Source organism: Myotis brandtii, unplaced genomic scaffold (genome assembly GCF_000412655.1).
Source record: "Myotis brandtii unplaced genomic scaffold, ASM41265v1 scaffold735, whole genome shotgun sequence".
In the NCBI taxonomy this organism is placed as follows: domain Eukaryota; kingdom Metazoa; phylum Chordata; class Mammalia; order Chiroptera; family Vespertilionidae; genus Myotis; species Myotis brandtii.
This window is the reverse complement of record NW_005370916.1, coordinates 390,055-414,477: the sequence shown is the minus strand read 5'-3', so window position 1 is coordinate 414,477 and position 24,423 is coordinate 390,055. Positions and strand designations below refer to the sequence as shown.

The 24,423-nt window shown below is 56.2% G+C and overlaps 1 protein-coding gene across 1 annotated transcript in view; it reads left to right on the top strand.

Moving 5' to 3' along the window:
- Positions 1-24,423, top strand: part of CDH23 (cadherin-related 23) — a 381,871-nt gene that overhangs the window by 116,907 nt on the left and 240,541 nt on the right. Inside the window, exons 6-8 of the mRNA XM_005882725.2 lie at positions 6,450-6,644; positions 10,145-10,273; positions 18,004-18,082. Of these exons, the coding sequence (XP_005882787.1) occupies positions 6,450-6,644; positions 10,145-10,273; positions 18,004-18,082 (403 nt within the window). The remainder of the gene's footprint in view (positions 1-6,449; positions 6,645-10,144; positions 10,274-18,003; positions 18,083-24,423) is intronic.

Here is a 24,423-nt window from a genome sequence, read left to right as displayed (position 1 = left end):
CAGTGTGGAGAGTAAAAAAAAAAAAAAAAAAAAAAAAAAAGAAAAGGGGGGGGGGGGGGGGGGGGGGGGAGGAGGAGGGGGTGGTTATCCCGAGAAGATGAGAGGGTATAGCTGCATTTTTTCCCCTCCTCCCTTCCTTTCTTTTTCTGCGTCACAGTTTCACACTTCTTTTCCTTTGCTCACAACTTTGCCTCTGTAATTTCCTTATTTCCCTTTAAGTTGGTCACTTTCTCCTTGACTTTCCTCCTTTCTCTTTTCTCCTACAAACTCTCTCCCCTTCATTCCCACTTCCCCTTCGGCCCCCAGTTCTGCCCCTCTCACCCTGTTGCCATCCCTTCTCCCTCCTCCCCCCTTCCCCTTCTTTACACTCTCTCCTTACACTCTCTCCACCTCTGTTTTCTCCACCCTCCTTCTTTGCCTCTCTCTCTGTCTGGCCCCCTCTCTCTCCCTCAGTGCACTTGCAACACCCCCCCCACACACACACACACACGTGTTCCAGTCAGCACCCGAGCCACCTCTGTAGAAGCCTGCATGTAATGTACCTCACACTGCATTGAGAAGTGAGCTATTTATCATTATTATTAACGAACAAGATCCCTTGCACGGCAGAACTTTCCCAGAGTCTATTCCCTTGTCACCCCAGGAGCAGCGAAAAGATTTATTTGTCTGTGAATTGCACGGGGTGGCCCATTTACAGCAGGTCCATCAGAAGTGACATGGAGCTTAAATGGGCTCTGGAAGGGGCAGGGGCCTGCCCTGTCTGCCTCCTGCCTGCAGCGGGCCCCTTGCTGAGAGGACAGCTGGGCAGGTGCAAGGGTTTTGCAGGGATCAGGCCTAAACACACTCCCTGGCTCCCAGGAGGCATGAGCAGTGCATTTTGGGAGATTTCCACTGAAGTGGCCCAGAAGCCCTGAGGGAGTGGGCGGGACTGGGCGGGGGTGCCTGGGGGAAGGAGCATGGGAAGCAGAGCTGGGGCAGAGCAGTGGGCAGGGCGAGAGGCCTGCCTCAGAAGCAGGAGTAATCACCCCCCATGGGGCCTTTTCTCCAAAGCCCAGCTGCTCCAGTCCAACAGGAAGGTGGGCCAGCAGCAGTTTCCATAATGAATACGCAGAGAGGAGTTGTCCCAGGATGGGCAGCCCTACTCCCAGCTGAAATGTGCCTTTGGCCCTGCTTCCTGGCCCAGGCCCACCCTAGTGATGGTCCTGTAGACCCCGAACCTCAAGCCCAGACACCATAGAGGCACTTTCTCCCTGGTCTCCTCGTCTCCAGGTGGGCAGAGTGTGGCTCTCTGGGGCATCTCTCCTCCAGGCCTGTCAGCTGATTGTGTCAAGCCCATGATCAAGCTGTCCCCTGCCCACCCCTGCCACCCCACAGGCATGCTGGTCATTGCAGGGACCTGAGTGGATTTGCATGTTAAAAGAGACACTTAAAAGGGAGAAGGAGCCAGCATTCACTCATCCAGGCCGCTTTCTTCCTCCCCCATTATTACCTCCTATGCCCTTCACAGTCTAGGCTCTGTGGCCAGGAGCTTTGCTTTCTGTGGCCCAGCCTTGGGCATGAAAGGGAGGAAGTCCCAGCCGGTGAGGATAAGGGAGAGCCTGGGGCAGAGCTGCAGGAATGAGGACGCCTTGCCCGGGGCTGGATGCATTCTGGGGCCCTGGGGAGAGGAAGGGGCTGAGACCTATGGAAGTCAGTGTGGGCAAAGGGGGTACCCACACAGGAAGGACAGAATAGATGGGGTGTCAGCACCACAGCCAGGGCCTATGAAGACCAGGCAGGGGGCACCCAGGGCCCCTCATCTCTGCCTTTCTCCCTCATGTGCTCACTCTTTCCAAGATGGGCTTCCTCTGCCTGCCCGTGGCTTCTGCATGGCTTCGACCTGTCATGGCGCCCACACCAGCCCTAACCAGACAGCAAGAAGCTTCTTTTCCAGGTCCCCACAGAACGTTGATTTCACTTCCAACACCCCATCCGCTTGGGCTGTTAGAGTCAGGTGGTCACCCCTGGACCAAGCAGATATGCCTGGGTCTGGAGTCACTTGGTATAGACATGGCTGCCTAGGTCCCTCCCCTGGAGCAGAGAGAGCTGTGGGTATAAAGAGCACCTTTACTTGGAAGGAGGGTGAGAGGGGAGGCAGTGGTTGGCATCTCTGGGGGAGGTGACAAAAACACTGTATAGGAGTCAAAGCTCTGATTTCCAGGCACAGGTCTGCTGTTAACCACCTGTGAGACTCAGTGCAAAGCACATCCCCTCACTTTTCCCATCTGTAAAATGGGGAGGCTGGACTGGATACTCCCCAAGATTCCTGCCAGCTCTCACATTCAAGCCTTCCCTGGGAGGGGCCTGGTCAGGCCCAGCCACTGTGTTCGGGAGCTTCCTTGTCCTCCAGGTGCCCCACCCACCCCTGCTCAGATCCCACCCCTCCTCCCACAGGCTCCCCAAACCCACGTGGGAGGGTCTCCAGAGGCTTTCCCACCCTGACCCTGTCTGCAACAACCGTGAGGCAGTCAATAGAAATGTTCTCTTTCTGAATTTTAAAAATGCCCGTTTGTCTACGTTCATGATGAAGAGACTGACTGTTTACAGTTTCTAATACCCTCTTTAAACAGGGCTCATCTCAGGCTGCCTGTGATGGTATTTTATTACCATAATAATAATTACAACGACCATTTATGGAGTATCGCTCAATATTGTTGTGAACCTGGCTCGGCGAGCTTCCCCCGCTCCCCCTTATCTCATGTAATCTTTCTCTCAAGCCTACACGGTAGGTACTGTTATCAGCTCCACTTTCACATGTTCCTTTACGTGAGGACACTGAGGCCCAATGAGTCAGTTTAACAGCATATGTCTGAGGGCTCCGGCAAGTGAGTGGAAAGGCTGGGACTCAAACTTGGCGTCCACGCTCCGAGCCACCAAGTCTCACTGCCTGCGGTGAGCTTGGAAACCCGGCCGCACCTGGCGCCACAGCGGAAATCTGCTTGCGTGGACCTGTGAGCACATCTGCACATCGCCATGGAACAGCAGCTGGGTGCTCGGAGGAGCCCGCGGTGCACCTGCTGATTGATGACTGTCCCCTCACACCTCATTTCCCTAACAGAGCATGGCGCCCGGGACCTGAAATGCAGGAAGTCAGCATTCTCTTCTCTCCAATGGCTCGTCCCTTCTAAGAACACGATGGCTCTTTGCCAGGCCTATTTAAAACCTTTTCTAAGTTATGCAGAAATTAAATGGGTTTCCACTGCAGGGCATGAAACATAAAAGCCAAGAAGGTCAGACACAGGACCATCCCTTCTTCTTCTCCTCTATCTTCTTGGCTCTTGCTCTTAAATCTTCTGATCAGATCTCTGAGACCCTTCGCAGAGACCACACCGGACGGACGGGTGAAATGTCCTCTCCTCCCCGGGGCAGCAGGCTGGACAGCTGACATTCTCTCTGGAGTGGGAGCCGTGCCTCTCCTCTGGGCGGTGCCTCTGTGGGGTGTGTGTCAGAAGTGTCCCATCAGGGTCCCCCAGGGAACAGTTCATCCCAAATAGTTCCAACAAAGGCATTTCAGTGAAGAGACTGCAGCTGGGGGCTCAGGGGGGGAGTGGATGTGGCTAAGGGACTAAGAGATGCTAAGGTACCAGAGACTTAGCTGCAGAGGGAAGCTCTCACTAACCCTGGGGCTGAGTGAGGGAGGGAAGGGCTTAGTGCTGCCAGAGGCCACCAACAGCTGGGCCAGGAAGGAGGGGCTGCGGGGCTGGAGCTGGGGGGAGTGGGGAAGTAACACCCCAACCTGTTTCTCTTCTTGGCACCTCCCCAAACTCTGAGCTCTTACCAGCACCCCCCTTTGGCAGAAGCTAGCCGGCAAGGGAGCCTGGGGATGCAATGAGCTCACCCTAGCGTGGGCAAATGGAGGGGGAGGTGGAGCAGAACAGGGTACTCAGTGGGTCTGGGGGTGCAGACAAGGAATGCTCAGCGCAGTGTCATGAAAATGCATAGTGCTTCTGGGCACCTCCCTGCCCTGTCCTTGAAGGTGCTCGTCCGCAGTCCTCTAGACAGTGTCCGGCAATAAGATCACACCTGCCATCTTCGAAGCCCTTATTAGATGCTGGGAAGTTTACACTCATGACTTCCTGTGCTCTTCATGCGAACCCTATGACACCTTATTAACCTCAGTGTACAGAGAGGGGATTGAGGGTCAGAGAGATTAAGAAACTGGCCCAAAGACACTCGGCAAGGCTCGGGTTCCAACCGAAGTCTGTCCATCCCTGAAATCCCAGCATTCATCTGCTCTGCCCCCTTGCACACTTGATTCTATTTTTTGAGGGAAGGAGAGCGTCTGTTTTCCAAGCCACGGAGCTGGGTAGGGCAGACCGAGCAAAGAAAAAGCAGGTCCAGGAACCCAGACGTGTGAGGGAGCCTGCTGGGTTTGAGAAGTACAGACTCTACCTGCCAGGAACTATTAAACTGATAAGATGCTGCGCATGATCTTAGCGAAGAGGCCAAGAAGCCATACCTGCCAGGAAATAAAGTGTGAAGGAGACAGGCCCAGACCACGAGGGCCTGCTTTCTACGCACAGGACGCTGGGGAGTCATGGGTGTTGTGAGGAGAGGGGCCTCCCTGTCTGCCTCTGTCCTCAGTGCTGGGTGGGGAAGGACAGGTGCTAAGCCTGGCCATTGAGCCTGACACTTGCCTGGTGATGGACAGAATCGTGGGTTAGAAACAGTGGCAGCGCCATGGCGTTTCCCCTGGGGGCCCTTTCCAGCCTGACCAGAGACCTTATTAAGGACACCCTTTTCTCAGGCAGGTCGTCCTGGGGAAGGGCTGTTCGCATGCCCAAGCCTGGTCCCCAAAGAAAGAAGCTGCTCACAGCAGTGACGCAGGGCCCAGGTCGTGGCCGGCAGCAGGGAGAGGGGCAGCGATGTGGATGCTCTTCTTGAAAAGAGCCCGCAGGTGTCAGAAGGGACCCCGTCACTGTCCCAGTGTAGACAGAGCGCAGAGGACCAGAAGTACGGTGTCCGCCCTCGGCGAGCTTACAGCCAGTCCCACCTTCCTGTCTGGGAGGTGCCACCCACGCTGGCAGTTGTCCCTGGCACCACAGGGAAGCGTTAGGGAAGGCACTGCCATCAGTATTTTAGAAGTGTTTCGCATAGGGCTTGAGACCATGGGCGAGACCTGGACTGAAGGCCTCCCACTGCCTAGCTCTATGCCCTGGGCAAATTACGTAACCTCTCCAGACCTCAGCTTCTTTTCAAAAACAGGATAGTGGCTCCCACCTCGAAGGCTGCTTGTCCGCAGAGCTGGCAGGTGCAGTCCCCAGCACAGGACCTGGCCTATAGCTATCATTGAGCGGGAGCAGAGATTTTTACCTTTTTGTCTCTGTGAAGGGCCTCGTTAGATTGCCTGTCCTCAGATGTGTCCAGAGCTCACTAAATTATGAATAAATTAACTCACCCAACAGTCAGCAGGCACGGCTTACCAGCCACGCCTTGTGGCGGGCACTGCCGTGGTGAAAGCCGACAGTTGGTGCAAACAGATACTCGTAATATAATGTGCTCAGTGCTGTCATAGAGGCTCCTTCGTGTATTCTTAAGGGACATTTACTGAACATCTGACACATGCCCGGCACCGTGCTAGGCAAGGCAATGCCCCATGGCTTTCGTGGAGCACATGGGCTATGAGGAAAGACAGACACTCACTGTGCAATGATAGAAGTGTGGGGGACGGAGAATCCCAGGGTGCTGCGGGACCCTGAGCATAAACAGTGGCCCGGGTGGGGCCGAGTGGGGCTGCCCTGCCTTAGGGGTCTGGAAAGTCTCCATGAGGAAGTTGCATTTAACCAGAGACCCCAAGTCAGAAAGGGGCAGGGGTCTCTACACACTGAGTGGCAGAGGGAATCACAGAAGGCTCCCAGGACGTGGGGGCTCCCAGGACGTGGTGACATTTGAGCAGGCCTGGTGGGCCCCTCTGGTGGCAGGCTGCCACGGCCTAGGGGTGGCAGGTGTGTGCCCCACCCCAGGGCAAGCCGGGTAACCTCTGTGGTGCCAGGCAAAGCCCCCAGGGCCCCGCCACATGCCCGTAGCACACACCTCCCCACTCCCTGCCCTTGAAACCTCCCGACACGTGGACTCTGGACCTGAGGCCTGGGCGGCCGGGGTGCACTCAACAGAGGAAGCGAAACTGCCCAGAAGCAGGGGTTGGGGACCGAAAGGCTCTCATCCAGAACTCCAGGATGAGCAGATCATCTTTGGAACTGGCGCCGTTACAGCCACCAGGAGGCCATCAAAAAAGGGGGAAAAGAGATACTGCATTTTAAATTCCTCTGAACCCTCCTAGAATAAAAACGACAAGGCCGTGGTCTGGTTGGCTGGAGGGCCGTGGCTAATGGGCTTTGGGGGAATAGTCTGCGGTGGAGGCAGCTGCTCCGAGCTCCACTCACCCTTTTGTTTGCTTTGCTTCACCCCAGGACACACCGGTGGGGACGCCCATCTTCATCGTGAACGCCACAGACCCCGACCTGGGTGCCGGCGGCAGCGTCCTCTACTCCTTCCAGCCCCCCTCCCCGTTCTTCGCCATCGACAGTGCCCGCGGCATCGTCACGGTGATCCAGGAGCTGGACTACGAGACGACGCAGGCCTACCAGCTCACCGTCAACGCCACGGTGAGTCCGTGCCGGGGCCCCACAGCCAGATATGGCCTCTTCCCAGCTGTGAAGGGGGTGACAGAGCATCAACCTAGAGCCTGCGACTCTAGGCTCTGGAATAGTGATGCCGGTGATGGTATTCATCATGGCAGCGCGTGTTGCTGAGGGTCCGTGCTGTGTCCCTCGTACTGTGCTGAGCACTCAATGGATTGTCTTCACTAAACCTTACAAGAGCCCTGTGTCGTAAGCATTATAAAGAGACCCAGTTTACAGATGAGGAAACTGAGGTACAGAAGCCATTCGGTGACTTGTCCGCAGTCCCCCGGCCACTGGGCTCCAGCATCTGCACTGGCACTCATGGTGCAGGGTGACCTCTCACCGTGGGACACAGGACAGAGCTGTGACCCCAGCTGTGTCCTGACACCACCCAACACACCGGAGACAGAGGGAGGGGTCCTGGCCACTTCCCTAGAGTGATGACACTCACACAGTAGGGAGCACCCATCTGTGCCAAGCACCAGGCTGGGCCCTGGGAGTTCCAGGATGAGTTCGTCAGGAGGGGGGGCGGGAGAGAAATAATTATCCCATTTTGGGGCTCACACTGCTGAGACTCATAGCCAAGGAGTAGGGAGGAATGAGAACCCAAAACCAGGTTGTCTGACGCCCAGTCCAGCGCCCACAACCAAGAGTCTCTGAGTCTCCAGAACATCAGTCATTTTCCTTTGTCGCCCGCTGTTTGCCAGGGCCCTGGGGACAGGCATGCTATACCCTAAATAGTCCTACCCTCTACTCTCCTCTTTCCCGCCCCCGGCTACCGCCTCCCGGTACAGCTGGAGCCTTCAGCTGGTAGCAAGGAGAGCAGACTTTTTTACAAAGCTCAGGCCAAGAGTGAAACAAATCACTGGGGTCCCTCTTGACCCTCCAGGACCTGTTTGCCTGACACACAGCATCAAGCCCCTGGATCTATGTCGCTGCAGTGGGGTCTGTCAGTAGCACTGGGGGCTCCACATGGCCGGTCACAGAGCCCAGATCTCTGAGAAAGACCCACTGGATGGATCGAGGGCCTGATTTTGAGAGATGAGGTTCCCCGAGGCTTGGTCAAGATGCAACGGCCCCTGGAGAGGCCACTGCAGACAACACCCTCGTCCTTCCTTCTCCCCGGTTAAGTGTTAGCTGTCAGGGAGGAGGTGTGTGCTGGTATTTGCAAAGCTGACTTATGGGGTTGGGGCACTAGCAAGGCCAAAAGCCGCTTTCTGCACCCACCTGCCCCCTTCCGCACTCCCTTGCACCCACACGTGGGTGGTCCCCTCCTACCACTCCCCATTTGTCCACCCCTGGGCCCAGAAACACACAGATGCTTGCTCTCTTCTCACTATGAGCTTGTCCTTATGCGATCATTTCCATCCACCGTATAAATGGCTTCGTGCAGGTGGGGGAGAGAACGGAGCTGGGCACAGGCATGAGTCTGGGTGGCGGGGCCTCTCAAGCTGGGCTGGTGAATACAGTTAAATTGCTGCTAATCTCCCAGCAATCAGGCCTTGACGTGGGAGAGCAGGAGGGGTGCAGGACTCCCTTTGCTATTGATGGCTCCCTCCACCCCACACCCACGCGCCACCTCCCATTCACAGATCCCTCTCGGGGCTGGTGCTGTGCCCTTGGCTGCTGGGCATTTCCCCAAGGAGATTCTCCTATGTGGCATTGCAGGGAGCAGGGTGGGTTCCAGCCACCACTGGGTGGGTACCAAGGTGGCCAAGCACGAGAGCTGAAGGCCCAGAGTGACAGCTGGGAGCCTGGGAAGGTGCCTGCCCTGCCAGCTATGCCCACTCCCTGTCTCCAGCCATGGAGTCCAGTGTGGGCTGGACATGGGCATCTGTGGCAGGAGCAGGACTGATGCTACAGTGTGGGATGGGGAGGGCAGGTGCCAGGATGGGCGAAGCCAGCTGCCAGCAAAAGCCTGGTAATGGCAGATCAGAACCACTGGCAGCCCCTGCCCAAGAGGTCAAGGGGCCTCCTGCCAGGCCTCCTCCTCTGGCTGTGTCTGCCTGGTGGCCATTCGGGTCCCTGGCTGGGAGCTCTCACCACAGCCTAGGCTGTGGACACCGTGGTCTTGGAGCCTGGGAAGCTGCCTCCCCGTAGTCCCTCTGCCCAGCTCCTCCTGCCTCCAGACTCTCCCCTCCATTGCTACACTCTTCATCCCCGAAGGCCCTCTACTCTCTCCTTGGCTGCCCCTGAGGACTCTTAAACAGCCAGCCCTTCCTTCCTGAGGCTCCCCAGCTCAGTCAGGGAGGGCAGGAGCAGGCACTAGGTTTGTGATGTGGGGAATGCCGTGTGTGTTCAGGTCACCCCAGACAAACCAAGGCAAGTCTAAGCCCAGGACAGTTGCTCCCCAATTCCCAGACCAGAGAATTTACAAGCCCAAGGGTCCATAGAGGCCATTTCATCTCACAGAAAAGCAAACGGAGGCTCCAAGAGGGGAAAGAACTTACTCAAGGTGACCCAGCAAGTCAGGGACTGAGCTATGTTAGGGTCCCACATCAAGAGAGTGAAGGGCAGATTTTTATGTCAAAAGGACCTGAGTTTGAGTCCTGGGTACACACTTACCAGCTGTGTGACTCTGGACAAGTTACATAACCTTTCTGAGTCTGTAAACTCAACTGACTGAGACACACATAACACCCACAAAAGCAAATGCGGTGATCGCACAGCGCCTGGTATATAATCTGTATTCAGCATGCAGCTGCTATTCTTGTTAACTATTGTTACTCAATAGTAGTGGGCTCTTTAAGTGGGCTGTGTATTTTAGGGTAATAAAATAGGGGTTTCAGGTTTTCTTTCTTGGTGAGCATTCACAGGACTACATTTCCAGCTAACCAGGAGGGTATAAACATTGCCTGTCTGGCTACAGGGGGATGGCCTGTGACCTCCCGGGATTCCTTCCTGGAGTCCCCCAATGTCACAGGCCCTGGAGCTCCCCCTACTGGTTCAACTGGAAACATAACTTGATCAGTAAACCAGAATGCAGAGTAGGGATGCAGGTCCCAGAGCAGCCCCTCTGGGGTCCAAGGGCCTTTCTCCTAAGAACCCCCATCCTAGTCATTCCCTTGATGTTGATGCTCGGGGATAAGAGGGGGCAGAAAGTGGGCATGGAAAGGAGCAGCGCCCCCCTGGGTGAATCCCAAGCCAGTTGCCCCACCCACCAGATATCCAGGGAGGTCAGGCCCAGGCTGGGCTGAGGGCAGGAGACCGAGTTCCGCTCCAGCCTGTTTGCGACATTGGGTTAACCACCTTTCACTGGGCTCTGGGGGGCTGTTTGTGTCTTCCTGCACAGGTCAGAGATCAGTGTGGGTCCTTGAGTTCTTGAAATTCCACATCCCTGTGGGAGTGCAGGAGCACATGTGTGCTCGTGTGCACACATGTTTGTGCACGTGAATGTCATGTGTGCACATGTGTGTATTGTGTGCATGTGTGCCTGTCCACAACATCACTTCACCTAAGGCTGTGTATTTTTGTCTTCTTAGGATCAAGACAAGACCAGGCCTCTGTCCACCCTGGCCAACTTGGCCATCATCATCACAGATGTCCAGGACATGGACCCCATCTTCATCAACCTGCCCTACAGCACCAACATCTATGAGCATTCTCCTCCGGTGAGACCTCCTGCCCGGTGGGACAGGTTCCTCCTTGGCTCTCCTGCTCTCCGCCCCCCCTCCCCCCATCCCAGTGATTGGCAGGGATGGGTGTCCTAGCACAGGGAAAACCCAACTCCCTCTTCACTCAATACCCCACCTCACTTCATCCCCAGGGGCTCTGAGCAGCAAAGAACAAAGACTTGCTAGGGCAAGTGAAGGGGGGCAATGCAGAAAGATGTATGTGGGTGATGGGACACCTTTGGAAAGCCCAGCCTGGGCTGGGAGCAGCTTTGGACTCAGCCAGGCTCACGGAAACACCAGTGTGGCTCAGTCTTATCTCTCAAGGCCCATGGGTCCATCCACTTCTCTTGCCCAGGGACACTGCTCCGAGATGGCGGCAGCGTGCCCTCTGCTCGCAAGCCCTCTCAGACGTGGCTCTTCCCCGAGAGCTCGCTGCTCCAGCTGCCCCTCCCAGCGGCTCAGGCTGCAGGTTTCTCAAGCCCTGGATTTCAGGAGAGACACCTGATTAGCTGTGCTCAGGGTTTTGTGCCATGTCACAGGGTCATAGATCGCCAACCAGCCTGTAGATTGGCTGCCCTGGGGCCACGTGCCTCCTCTGGTTCAGTCCACTGCAACTGGGTGTCTTTAAGAACAAAACACATGCCTGTGCCCGCTCAGCTGTGGGCCAGGCGAGCAGTGACAGCACCCCTCGCCTGGTAGCCATCTGTGCTTTTGTGCAAACTGGGCAAGATACCCGCCGTGGGCCGATGAATTAGGAAAAGGCAGCTGCTCTGGGCAGATGAATCCCCCGGACATGCAGCTTGGGGAGCAGCTCCTGTGGGAAGAAAAACGTGCCCTTCCTTTTGAGGGGACTCAGTGGGCTTTGAGGAAGGACATACAAGTGGATGCTCAGGGCCCCGCCTGCACATCCGCACAGGCTCTCGGCATCGGGCACGCGAGAGGCGGGCCTCCCTTGACCCGGCTGCAGACCGCGCCCCTGGGCCACCACAGGCCAGGCAGCCTGACCTGCAGCTCGGAGACTCGGCCTGGCCCAACGATCGCACTGTGCTTCAGCCTCTGGGTGTGCAGGGGTAGCCACCTCCTTCTTGGGCCCAGATATGGACTGAAGGGTCCAACAAACAAGACCCTTTCTGGCCTCCTACAGAGGGTGTCTGAGCTGCTTTGAGGGTGGAGGGGGGCGTCTCAGTGCCTCTACCACAGCCTTCTCCCTGGTGGTCCACGGACAGCAGAGGCTCCAGCCTTTGAGCCTGAAGGCTGTCTCCTCCAAAACATCTTTGCTAAGCACACGTCTTCTCAGCCAGGGGCTTTCCCTGACCTTTCAGGAGGCAGGCCCTCCCGCCTGCCCTCTGCCCCGGACACCCCATCTTAATTCTCATGATTCTAAACAGGCTGCTCCGCCTCTGCTCCTCGGATGGACTTAAAGTATATCTCGGCAGGGTTGGGGTCTGCTGTGGGCATCGCACAACATGGATGCTCAGGAAGTGTTTATGGAATGAATGGATGGATGAATGAATGAGCGAATGAGCGAATGAGTCATACCAGCCCTCTCACCCCAGTCATCACCCCTCATGTGAAAGACCATGCATCTGTTGGTTTTCAGATCACTGACCACCTTTGTTAATTTTTTTTTCCTGGCTTCATCCTCACTGGCCCACAGACATAGCCATCCCTCTCCCCTCAGCTCCGGTAGAATTGACTCCCTGTGCTACCTAATTTACCACTAAAGTATAGTCACACCTGTAATGTTCACTGATGTGTAAGTGGGTGACGTTACAGCCCCCAGGGATCAAAATACCCGAGTCTCTGGAGCTTGTCACAAGCTTCCTGTGGGTCTCCCAGGGCATCGTGCCCAGGACCAAATGCAGAGAAGATGGGTAGAACCACCTGTTGATTGAAGTGAGGATGTGATGGTGGCTGGGCAGCCAGAGGAACTTGGAGAAGGTCCCTGCGCAGCCATGCACTCGCCTTGGCGACATCACCAGTCTCCAGACTGCGTCCTCGTGGGAGACGGGCCAACAGTGTCCACGGTGCCCCTCTCGCCTGAGGGCTTAGCACACTCGGGTAGAGCACCCAGCAGGTGTCCCGCAAGCACCAGCACTGCAGGCGGTCAGTCCCGGTGGTTATGAGTCAGCCGGTCCTCAGGTATAGAAGTTGGATTGGGCTGGGGGTCCCCTCTTCAGCTTCATCTCAGAGCCCCGATAGCCAGTAAGAAGGGTGTTGACAATGCGGGTCCTCTGAGACCCTTCAGTGTGTTTTGTTCTGTCATCCCTATATCGTAGCCAAGTAATATTAATATTGTTCCAGATCTGCAGATTTCTGAGTTTATCCATTTATTCATTCTATGTTTCACACTTTTGTTAATAAACTAGATGTTTATTAAGCCCTTCCTGTGTGCGGGGCCCTGTGCTAAGCCACACCCTCTCCTATGATCCCACAGGCTCCTGCTAGGGTGACCCTCAGGCCCGGCACACAGGGACACCTACTCCCCTTAGCGCCTCTCTCCTGACGCTCGGTTTCTTACATCTGATGTGTTCTCTCTCGGGCGCAGGGATCTTGAGATCTCTCTGCCTTGCTGGGTTGTCCCTTTGTCTCCACGAGGACACTGAAGCCTTCCTTCCTGGGGGTTTGGGGCTCTCCCTGCTCCCGAGTGCCACCAAGCCATCTCTGCGTCCACTCCCTGCCTCTCCTCCCTGTCGCCCACGTGGAAGGAGCCCTCCAGCGCCCAGCCCCCCTGCAGGGCTGTTCTGCTATAGGCGATTCCCGCGCACCGAGCCTGATTTTCCAGGCTTCTAATTGGTTTCTGTGCCTTGATCCAGGCCCTCCACGTCCCTTTACAGTGTGGAGCCCGGATTGAACGCAGAACACCCCAGGCCTGGCCTGCTCAGCCTCCCGGGTGGGGAACCCAGGCGGCCCCATTCCCGGCCTCGCTCGCCTCTGCTGGCCGGGGCCTCCATTCGGACCCCGGCCCACTCTCCCTCTTTATCTGCGGCTCCCAGCATGTATGCCTCTCTCTATCACAGTATCAGGCCAGCATGCCTCATCTAAAGTGTATATATTACCTAATAAAATCCTTCTTATTTGGGATTATTGCATCAAATTTTAATTTCCTCACTCGAGCAGCGGCATGTCAGCCTGCCCGTCAGTGAAGGACCGATAGAAGGTGAAAAGAGCGGATAAACTGCACAAATTACTGCCGGCCGATGCCTATCAGCCCTTTGACTGGAATTGACTGGAATTAAGAACTGAGAAATAGGATTTTCTGCCTCAGAATCTGCTGTGGCAGCTCTGGTCGGAAGTCCCCTCAGCCCCCACCGGGCTCCCCCCAAGGGCACCTCCCCCTCCTTAGAGACTCCCCCTTCCAGGTCCTTAATCCTGTCGTGAAACGGGGGGAGGGGAGGGGAGAGAGGGAGGTGGACCAGGATGGAGGCAGGCAGAGCCCGGGTGCTGGCTTCAGCTGCCCCCTGGTCCGCGTCTCTGGAAGGAGGCAGGCCTCGGAGAGCAGGGGAGCCACACGTTCCTTTTGGAGAAGTCTCAGCTTTCCTGGCCTTTGCTCGGATGACCCTACTGGTAGCAGGCCTCATGGGTGGGTGAGTGAGGCTGCCTCTCAGCCCTCACCCACCCCTTGCCTTGGCACACCCACCCAGGCCCACCCCAACACTGCCCTCCACGCCCCAGGCATGCTCACCCACCTGTGACTTCAAGCAATCCCTGACCCTCAGAGCCCATTCCCTCAGATGGACCCTGACTGTGGAGGCTGTGAGGAAAAGGTGGAGAGCCTGTGTTGGGTGCCCAGCATCGTGCTTGGCACATAGTAGGTGCTCCCCAAATATTGGCTCTCCCTCAGAAAACGCCTTACCTCTATGGTGGGGATTACTAGTGTAGGGTGCTGGGGAGTCTGAATTTGCTAACATTGTTTGGAACGGCACATGCATTCAGGGAAGAGCACCTCAGCTTGCATAGGATGCTCACAGCGGTTCTGGCCCCAGTGAGTAACAACAGGTACTTTTATAGCATTTGCTGTGGACCAGGAGCTCTTCCAAGTGCCTTACATGTGTCAGTTGCTGAGGGGTGGGAACTGGTATTATACCCATTTTACAGATGGGAAGAACAAGGCAGCGAGAGGTAAAGTAACTCAAAGGATTCAAGCCCAGGCAGTCTGGCAATAGAGTTAAACCTTAACCCTCTCACTGTACTGCTCTTCCCACCACAAGGAGTTGGGACTCCACAGGCCCATGTACCTTCAGCCTTTCTGGGGGGCCTCCCAAGAGGCCTCCTCCTCACAATGCGGGTTCCTATAAGGAGAAGAAGCCCATGCCAGGTGAGCCCCACCTCCAGCCCTCCTGAGCCTGCCCACCTGCTCTCCTTGCCACACCCTGGTGCACCCCCAGAGAGGGGCCCAGCTCCGGGTCAGGCGGAGGCCTCCTTCTCCATCTCCTCGTCTTTGGAAATAAGTTTCAGTATATTGAAAATATAATCTGAAACAAGATTCGTGGGTTCCCAAGAGCCCCCATTCCTCCCTGTTAATTCCTTCTCATAACATTGCCAGTCCTTGTGGCTGCACTTGTATTAAAAGCTCAGAGTTTTATTAAAAATGGATTTAGTTACCCAAAAAGAGATGAAATCCCAAACTTTGTCGGGAGCCTTTTAGATCTGACTCTGTAGAAGCTCAGGTGTGGCTCTGCCTGGGAGCCAGCCTCCTTGCCGCCCGGTGCCGGGTTGCCTGCTAGACCCCTCTGAGCCCTGCCACCCAGGTTGCCAGGCGGCCAGTGCAGGAGCGGCCTCAGGGAAGGTCCGCGCACAGCTATGAGGACTGAGGGTTCTGCGGCCACTAAGTATCCTCTTTGCACAGGCCAGCAATGCCCACCCCCCAAACCCCACAGTCCCTCAGCAGACCAGGGGCGGCCCGGGACCCTCATGCCAGAACACGTGTGTGGCCCAGGCCAGATGAGGCTGTAAGAAGGGAGCTGTCCCCAAGTCCAGAAAGCCTGTCCTGGCAGCTGGAGCCTTTGCCAGAGTCCTACACCCTCAGGGCTTCCTCTTGGGGACACATCCAGGCCTCTCCTGAGTGAGGAGTGACCCCCGGAAGGGCAGGCTCCAAAAGGAGCTCCCTGTAGGGTGGTGTAGGGAAGCGTTGGTGTAGACCCTTCAAGTCTAGTGCAGGGCTTTCCAAACGGCCTCCCACTGCTCCCGGGTCTGGGCTGTTAACAAAAGTTACATGAAAGAGTCTGTCTTCAGATGAGCAAGTCTGGGGACAAAGGGTGCCAGGTTTCCTTGCCACTTGACTACTCCTGAAGCCTTAAGCCTAGTAACACCTGTTGGGCATCTCCGAGGCAGGTGTGGGGTAAGTAGGTTTTCCCAAATTTGGCCTGAGTTAGTGCTTGTGAAGTGCTTGGTCTAGAAGCACTATAGCAACCACCCTCACAGATAACCGTTATCGTTACTGAAACAGAGCCTGCGGCAGAGGCAGCAGCGCCTGGCAGGCAAGATCCTTTGGGAGCCGAAGTACCTGAATTTGAATCCTGGCTTCATCATTCACTTGGAAAGGCTGCTTAACTCTTGTTCCTCGGTTTCTGCCTCTGTAAAATGGGGCTGTCTCGGCCGTTGTGAGGGGGAAGTGAGTTGGTACATAGAAAATACTGGCAGCCGTGACACCACGTGGCTGCTCGAGACAGGACAGCTCCTGCTGCTGCTGGTACTTCACAGGCTCTGGCACCACTCGGGTCCTCAGAGCCCACCCAGTGGATGCTCATCTGACAGTGTCTTTCTCTGGCTTCTTCAGAACAGTCCGTTTCTCGCAGGGATCTAGCCAGAGCTGCTATCCCTGGGCAGGGGCCCCAAGGAGGGGTCTGGCCTGCTTTCTGCACAGCCTCAGCCCCTGGACTGTGTCCATCTTTCTGCGGGAGACATTTCTCCTGGAACATTCTCACCTCTCAGCCGACCTGGGAGTTGTTCTGGGCTGCACCCCTGGGCTCCAGGAGATATGGGGTGACAGCTGGGCAGGGGCAGCATCGGCTGGGGAGGGTGAGATGGTGGGCGCCCCTCCTGTGTCCTGGCAGTGAGACCAGGAGGAGTTGGAGGGGAGCCATCTTGCACCCCAGTGCCCCACCCTCCAGGTCAGGGGGCCCGTGTCAGGAAACAAGCCTCTCGCCACAGGAGAAGGTGCTCAGATGGGGACGCAGGGTGCAGCCTGCGGGATTCAGCCTTCAGCTGATGAGTGGGTGAGAGGCACCAAGGCCAGGGGGCCCTTTATTATGCAAGCAGATGTCAGGGTTGATATTTCCCTAGGGCAGTGATGGTGAACCTATGACATGCGTGTCAGAGGTGACACGCGAACTCATTTTTTTAGTTGATTTTTCTTTGTTAAATGGCATTTAAATATATAAAATAAATATCAAAAATATAAGTCTTTGTTTTACTATGGTTGCAAATATCAAAAAATTTCTATATGTGACACGGCACCAGAGTTAAGTTAAGGTTTTTCAAAATGCTGACACGCCGAGCTCAAAAGGTTCACCATCACTGCCCTAGGGGACAGGGCTATCCTGCTGTCCACCGAGCAGGGAAAACTGCAGCCTGGGCCAGACCTGAGGCAGCATGGTGAGCCGGCATGGCTGGCCGGACAGCGGTGTGGTAGGGCCTGGGGAGCAAAGTGAAGGCTGCTCTGAGCTAGTGACTCAGCAAGTGGTAGTGATATTAGAATCCTCTCATTCATTCATTCATTCATTCAATCATCAACTGGTAGTTGAATGTGCCCATTCACATGGATTTATTGCTAGAGAGTTCCGTTCTTCAGCCCCTGCCTGTGCTGTATCTTTTCCCTGGAACGCCTTCCTCTTCATTTTCTCTCCCTGGCAAACTCCTACTCATTCTTTATGACCCCACCCTAACTGTCGCTACATGTACAATCCTTTGCTAGCTCCTCCAGGTGGACTTCTGTATCTAAGCACCCCATATGTATGTAGTGTGCATGCATATGTCCTTGACCCTTTGCCACAGACTCTGTGCTCCCAAGAGCAGGGACCCTTGCATCCCCATCCTGGTAGTCCTGGCTCCTGGCCCCTCCTCCTCTAGTGCTGCAAGGAGAATACAAGGGGAGTGGGAGAGCCATTTGAGGTAGGAACTGCGGGTTGCGGCGCTGGATGGACAATGGTTCATAGGGCCCAGGGTTGCCACAGTCATCCCTGGAGACCTTCGCTTTTAGGATTTATGGTGCTTTCATTCTTAGAGTAATTGACCATTGATGTTCTTTACTCAGGTCCTAGTGAGAACAAGGTCCCAGGGTTTCTGCTGTTATTCGTATTAAGGTGGGGCATACTGAGACCAGAGAGGTGCAGCAACCTTCCTAAGGCCTCACAGCAATTGGATGGGTGATTGAAATAGAAGCCAGATCTGTTGTACCCCGATTGGCTGCTCCTCCATCAGCTCTCCTCTCCTGGGTAGTTTCACTGAATGATGGGAGATGGGGAGGTGAAGGGCGAGTGAGAGTATCAGCAAGATCGGGCCCCTCCGAAGGACACAGGTGTTTGCCTGGGGGCCTCAGTGTATGTCCCAGGGGCGAGGGGGACACCTGAGGCCTGAGCACCCAGCACCTCCCCCCCTGGCTGGCCTGGCAGCATCCACCTGAGAGGGAAGCTGCGGGTCCCGGGTTCCGGGACAGCTAGAAAGGAAGAGAGCAGCAGCCTGGGGGCCGCACAGCCAAACTCAAGTCCCTTCTCTCTCCCACCCAGGGCACCACCGTGCGCGTTATCACCGCCATCGACCAGGACAAAGGACGCCCCCGGGGGATTGGCTACACCATCGTCTCAGGTAAGGCCAGGCTGTCCCTGGCTCTGGGGAGTGGGTGTGCGGGACGGTGATATGACGGGACCTGCCCCAGAGCCAACCGAAGGGCCTGGAGAAGGGATGACTGCCTGCAGGAGGAAGGAGCAGGGGAGGAGGGGAGCTTGGGATGAGGCTCACATGCCTGGAGCTGTTGGGCGATGCTGGGGGCAGGAGCCTGTGCCAGTGCCCAGGTCGGAGGCATCTGCACCAGGGGCTCTGAGCCTGGATCGTGGGTGACTCCCATCTAACCTCCTGTGGAACTCTGGTTTGTTTGTTTTTTCTAACTTGATGAAAGAAAGAAATGGTATTTGACATCATTTTAGAACTAATAGAGCTGCTTGGGCTGGTTTCATGTTCTTTTCACATTTCTGACCATTAGAAATTTATGTGTCGTCTGGACTCTAGCGGGGCAGGCACGTACGCCCTCCTCTCCCTCCCTGATCTCTTGGTTGAGCAGAGCAATGACAGACTCTGGGTGATGGATTCCTGGGCCCATGTTTCCACCCAGAGACTGACTGAAGCAGCAGCTCCGTCCGACTGTCCCAGGGCGGGTGGCTTTGGAGACGGAGCTGGTGAGACCTCCGTGAGAAGCTGCTCGCTCACGTACAGATGCTGGCTCTGGTCCTGTCCTCTCACCCCTGCCCACACATGGCCTCCCTGCTCTGCCCACGAGGCAGTGAAGGGCCAGCCTGGCGCATCTGGGCAGGTCGGACTGATGGCCACGAGGATGGCAGGCCACCAGGCCAGTGTCCACCCCATCACACCTCTCTACCACACCCCTGAGGATAGGGAATGGCATTGGGGGGCATTTTCACCCTAAAGCTCAAAAGGCACCAAGATGTAGTGACCAAGAACATAGAGGTTGGGATCTTGAACATACTGCCTTGGATGGTCTCATATCTCAGTTTCTCATCCATAAAACAGAAGCAATAGGAGCACCTGCCTTGGGTGGTTCAAAGGTCAGAAGAGAGTATATGTAAAGAGCTTAATTCATGTATATGAGGTATTGTAAGTATTAGCTGTTATTATTACTGTTCTAAGCTAATAATACTCTCAGGAAGCTGGGGGTTTGCTGGAGGGAGGGAGACCCCTCACATCTTTGGAAATGCAGGAGATCGAGGGTATAAGGGGCTCCCTGTGACCAGTAGCTGCTGGCGTGACTGCTATTGTGCCTCTAAGCCCAGGGGACCCAAGGCCCAGAGCAGTGCCAGGCCAGCTCCGGTGCAGAGCAGCAGTGTGGGTTTAGGCCTCTGCTCCCCCCACCCCACTTCCCTGTTCTGCTACCAGCAGAGTAGGCCCCAACATGTACTTGTGGAATAAATGAGTGAATGAATGTTACTCTAGGATAGTGGGGTTTCAAACCCTAATAAGCCAAGAATCTCCGGGGGCTCCTACCGAAATGCTGAGTCCCTGGCACTGACAGAGATCTCGTTGTGTAGCCTGGGCTGGTGGCCAGGATGGTCCTTCCTCGCAGCGCCCAGGCGGTCAGATGCAGGTGGTCCTTAGGCCAGGTTGTGGACAGGCCGGTCCGCGGAAGGAAGCCGCCCGCTGGAGGCGGAGTCCCCTCTGGTGGGCAGAGGAGGAGGGTGGCCCAGGCTGCTGCTGGTCTCCATGCATTTTCCAAACTGGGAAGTAAAGCCAGTACCTCCTGGTGACAAGGAACTTGCACTGGAGATTGGAGGGAGCACCAGTGAGCCCCCAGGGTGATGGAGTCGGGGGGGGGCAGCAGTGCAGGGGACACCTCTCTGAGTGGGGGATTGTCCCCTCATCTCATTGCCTCTGGGCCAGGGAGCAGGGAGCCAGGGCTTGGCCTGAGGTCATGGCCAGACCGGAAATTCCTGCAGTGACTCTGGGAGGCCATCCTGCAGGGCAATTGGTCCATTCCAGGTCCATGCTGGGTGCCCGGTCGACTGCCCTTCACCCCCCAGGTCTTCTCCAATTTTCCCAGATGACCCAAGCCAGCTCTACCTCCTTCGCCCTTCCCTTGGAGCAGGAGGCTAGAGGGTGGAGCTGCTGAGGCTGTGGTGTCTGGCCTGGGCTTGGAGCTTAGAATCTGGGGACAGTTGCCGTAGGACGCTTCCTATGAGTGTCCAGCGACATACTCTCCTGGACCAAGTTCCCAGTGCAAACAACAGGATGAGAAGGGAGACTCAGGAAGTGAACCTACCGGTAGGGGATGTGTGTGAGGGTGGGGGCAGGTGGCAGAAACTTCTGGAAGTCCTGGAGCACTTAGCATAGCTTTATTCGATTCCCACTGCCAGCACAGATGTGTTTTGGGGCTTTGAGAAAGGATGACAAATGGGTTTCCTCTCACATGCCAACGCTGATTGATTGGTGATGGCTGCCTGAAGAGGACCATGAAGCCAAACAGGCTGAGTGCTGTATTCAATGGGTAGGACCTGCTGTGGGTGTGGAAAGAGAGAGGGCCATCCATGCCTATATGATGGCTGCCTGAAGAGGACCATGAAGCCAAACAGGCCGCGTGCTGTATTCAATGGGTAGGCCTGCTGTGGGTATGGAAAGAGAGAGGGCCATCCATGCCTGTGGCACGTATTTGCCATCCTTGGTAAGGTGGCACTTGGACCACAGTCGCAGGGCAGCCGCTACGGGCCTGCTTGTCACTGCTCAATCCCACCCGAATCCTTCTCGACAGCTTGAGGAAAGGGCAGTCCTCCTCTTTTTCTTCCCTCCCCATCCCGAGACCTGGCTCACCTGTTGCCACCCACCTGTTCCTGCCTGCCCTTCTCCTCCGGCCCTGGCCTGGCACAGTCTCCCTGCGAGCTGGCCTCAGTAGGAGCCCACAGCAGCAGGCGGCAGGAGGGCAGATCCCCAGGGGAGCAGGTGACAGAAGGCTGGGACTTGGCCTCGGCTCCACTTCCCTCAACCAGCGTAGACACCGCTGCACAGAATACTGCCTGCAAGGCTCTGGCCTCACACCTGCGTCTGGAAGCAGGAAGAAGGGCTGCCCACAAGGGCAGCTTCACGCTGACTGTCCCAAGCTGGGCCTGAGTGCCTGGCGGGGCTTGCTCCAGCCCCAGGTGCTCTGCAGCCCTTTTCATTTGACAGACAGATCAGGGGTCTCGGGGACTCCCAGAGCAGGTGGGAGTCCTCAGGGCCACTGTGGGTGACCAAGTCTCCGGGTGCCTCCCGAGCCAGAGCAGGGGTGGCTCAGTCTGCACATGGATGGACACGGGCCTGAGCCCACAGTGACTCTTGGCATGGGGTTAACCTGCCGGCTCCCTGAGGCCTGGTCCCCTCCGCGCTGTTTATCAGCCCTGCAGCTGGGGATTTATGTCTGCACACCGCTGCTTTCCCCATTACTAATGACCCCTCTGTTTGCCAAGAACAAAGAGGCCTTCAGAGGTAAGTTATGGCTTCATTGCCACCAATTTGTTCTCAGCCTCTCGTGGCCAAACTGAGACTGAAGGATGACAGAGTTCTTTCCCATAGAGGACCTGGCATGGGCCCCGTCCTCTCCCTGGGCCTGGCCTGGCCTGCCCCTCTCCAAGGGCACGGCTTCCTCCGGGGCCCAGCCAGAGCAGGGCTCTGCAGCCTCCGTCCCGACAGCCGGCCGCCTGGGGTCTGAGCAGACAGACATCCTCTGCCACACACACAGTCCTGCTTCGAGGGGCAGCCTCGCCCCCTTCCCCGCAGAGCGCTGGACTTGGAGTCCAGAGTTGTGGGTTCGCGGCCCAGCTCGGCCGCCTGCAGCGGTGTGTCCAAGCCAGCGCTTGGCCCCTCTTAGCACCATAATTCTCATCCAGCGAGCAGGGTGACTCATCTCCATGGCAGATCAGATGGTGCCAGGGAGACTCTAAAGGGCCATCAAATACTAAGCATTATTAATTGTCAAGGAAACATCAAGGCCAGGGGTCCTTGGGAGTCCTGTTCTCTCATTTTCTCCTTCACTCATTTAAGTGGAGAAGTGGTTGGGAGGGAGGCTCTAGGGCCCCTGTCCGGGAGGTGACCACTAGCTGTGCTGGCCAGTACAGTGGCTCTTGAGCACTTGAGACGTGGCTAGTCAGAATCGAGATGTGCTGTACATATAACCCACAGGACTTTGAAGACATAGTATGCAAAACAGGTGGTAAAATATCTCATTAATAATGCCTTATACTGATGGCATGTTGAAATGATATTTTAGATATACTGAGCCAAATACAACATATTATGAAAATTAATTCACCTTTTTATTGGCTACTAGAGAATTTAGAATAACCCCTGTGGCTTGCATTCTATTTCTATGGGTAGCTCCATTCCTGAATTAGACCGCGTTGGCTTGCTTTCCACCACTGACCGGCTCTGTAACCCGAGCGTCAGTTTTCCAATCTGTAAATGGAGGTTATAATAGCCCGTGCCTCCCAGGGGTGCTCTGAGGATTCAGTGAACTAGATTCTGAATTTACAGCAAATGCTCAACAAATGGGGACTCTTGATTGAGGGTCTTTTCTGGGCCAAGACCTGTGCTAATGTCCTGAGGCTGGGGCGGGGGGCGGTGGAGGCACTGTCCTGGCCAAAGGAACTTGCATTGCGGCAGTGGGGGCAGACTGTGGTGCCCTGGCGGGTGGGATGCTGTGAGGAGAAGCATGGACTGTGTTGATAATTGTTGCCATGGAGTGATGGTTCTCAGGGCGTCTGTTAGACTGTCCTCTCTACTTTTGTGTGTGTTTGGAAATATCCGTAACAAGTGAGAAAGAACTTATGGGAGGAGGTGCCTCCCCCGCCATCATCAGGGTGAGGAGACTCACAGAGCATCCAGGCCACCCCTGACTGGTGAGCTGGAATAGCCGGGAATGGTGGAGGGAGGGTCTGTTGCAGGCAGAGGGAACAGCGTGTACCAAGATCCAAGAGTAGGAGAGGGTGGTGCCCATGGAACCGCAGTGATTCAGCGCGGCTGAGTGCAGCTAGCAAGGCCATGGGGAGAGAAGGCCACAAAGGGAGGTGGGGCCTGGCCATGTAGGGTGTGGAATGCCTGGCTCAGGACAATGACCTTGGTCCTGAGGGCAGCACGGAGCCAGTCCAGCAGGGAAGGATGTGGTCAGAGGGGCCTTGTGTGAAGTCCGTGTGGTCCCACTGGAGCCAGGGTGTTGGAGGAGGGCAGGAGGGAGCAAGCAGGCCAGCAGGAAGGCTGCCCTTAGTGTCCCGGCCCCAGCTGGCATCGCGGTGGGCGCACAGGGACAGACAGAGCAGGCAGAGGGAACAGCGTGTACCAAGATCCGAGAGTAGGAGAGGGTGGTGCCCATGGAACCGCAGTGATTCAGCGCGGCTGAGCGCAGCACTTAAGGCCATGGGGAGAGAAGGCCACAAAGGGAGGTGGGGCCTGGCCATGCAGGGTGTGGAATGCCCGTTCAGGACAATGACCTTGGTCCTGAGGGCAGCAGGGAGCCAGTCCAGCAGGGAAGGGATGTGGTCAGAGGGACTTGTGTGAAGTCCGTGTGGTCCGACTGGAGCCAGGGTGTTGGAGGAGGGCAGGAGGGAGCAAGCAGGCCAGCAGGGAGGCTGCCCTTAGTGTCCCGGCCCCAGCTGGCATCGCGGTGGGCGCACAGGGACAGACAGAGCCTAAGGAGGCGAGGAGGCCACGCTGACAGGGTGTCCCTGGTGGGACAGTTGATGGGAGGAGCCCAGAACGGGCCCTTGGCCTGAGGTGCATTTAAAGCCCCCTTGGCCAGGCAACTTGCTTAGTTTAACTCCCAACTACTCAGAGAGGGTCCTCTCTTCTCAGCGAAGTGACCTTGAGTGAGTGATTGAAACTCTCGAGCATCAGTTCCCCTTCTCTTAACTGGGGCCAATGGTATCTTTCTCAGAGAGTTGTGAAAATAAGAGTAATTGAAACCATTACATAAAGTGAATGGCGTCGGGTGAGTGTCTACCACAGGCCGGCGCATAGTAAGCCTTCAGCACATGTCAGCCACTGTCCTCCTGCCGGCCACCCATCGGTGGGGAAAGCAAGCCTGCCTCCTGCTGTCAGAAGCCGTATTGCTGGCTGTGGCTTTTACGTATCGCCAAGCCAGGTGGTTCTGATGTTGTCCGAGTCCTTCTCCCTGTATTGGAAGGGTTTTCATTTTCCACACATACTAGACTGATGAGTTCTGTCACTTGCTTCTCTCCTCTTAATTGACGCCACCGACTCCTCTCCGGTTCCAGGAGGGCCTTGCCACCTGGGGTGGGAGGATTTGGTGAGCGAGGCCACGCCAGCACTTTCCACTTTGTCCTGCGTGACAGCCCCCTCAGCCCTGACACACTCCACTGTCCTCTCTGGAGGCTGAAGAGGCCTAACCTGTCCCATCATCCCGGCCTTGCAGCCCCCATCCTTCCCCCCCCCCGTCC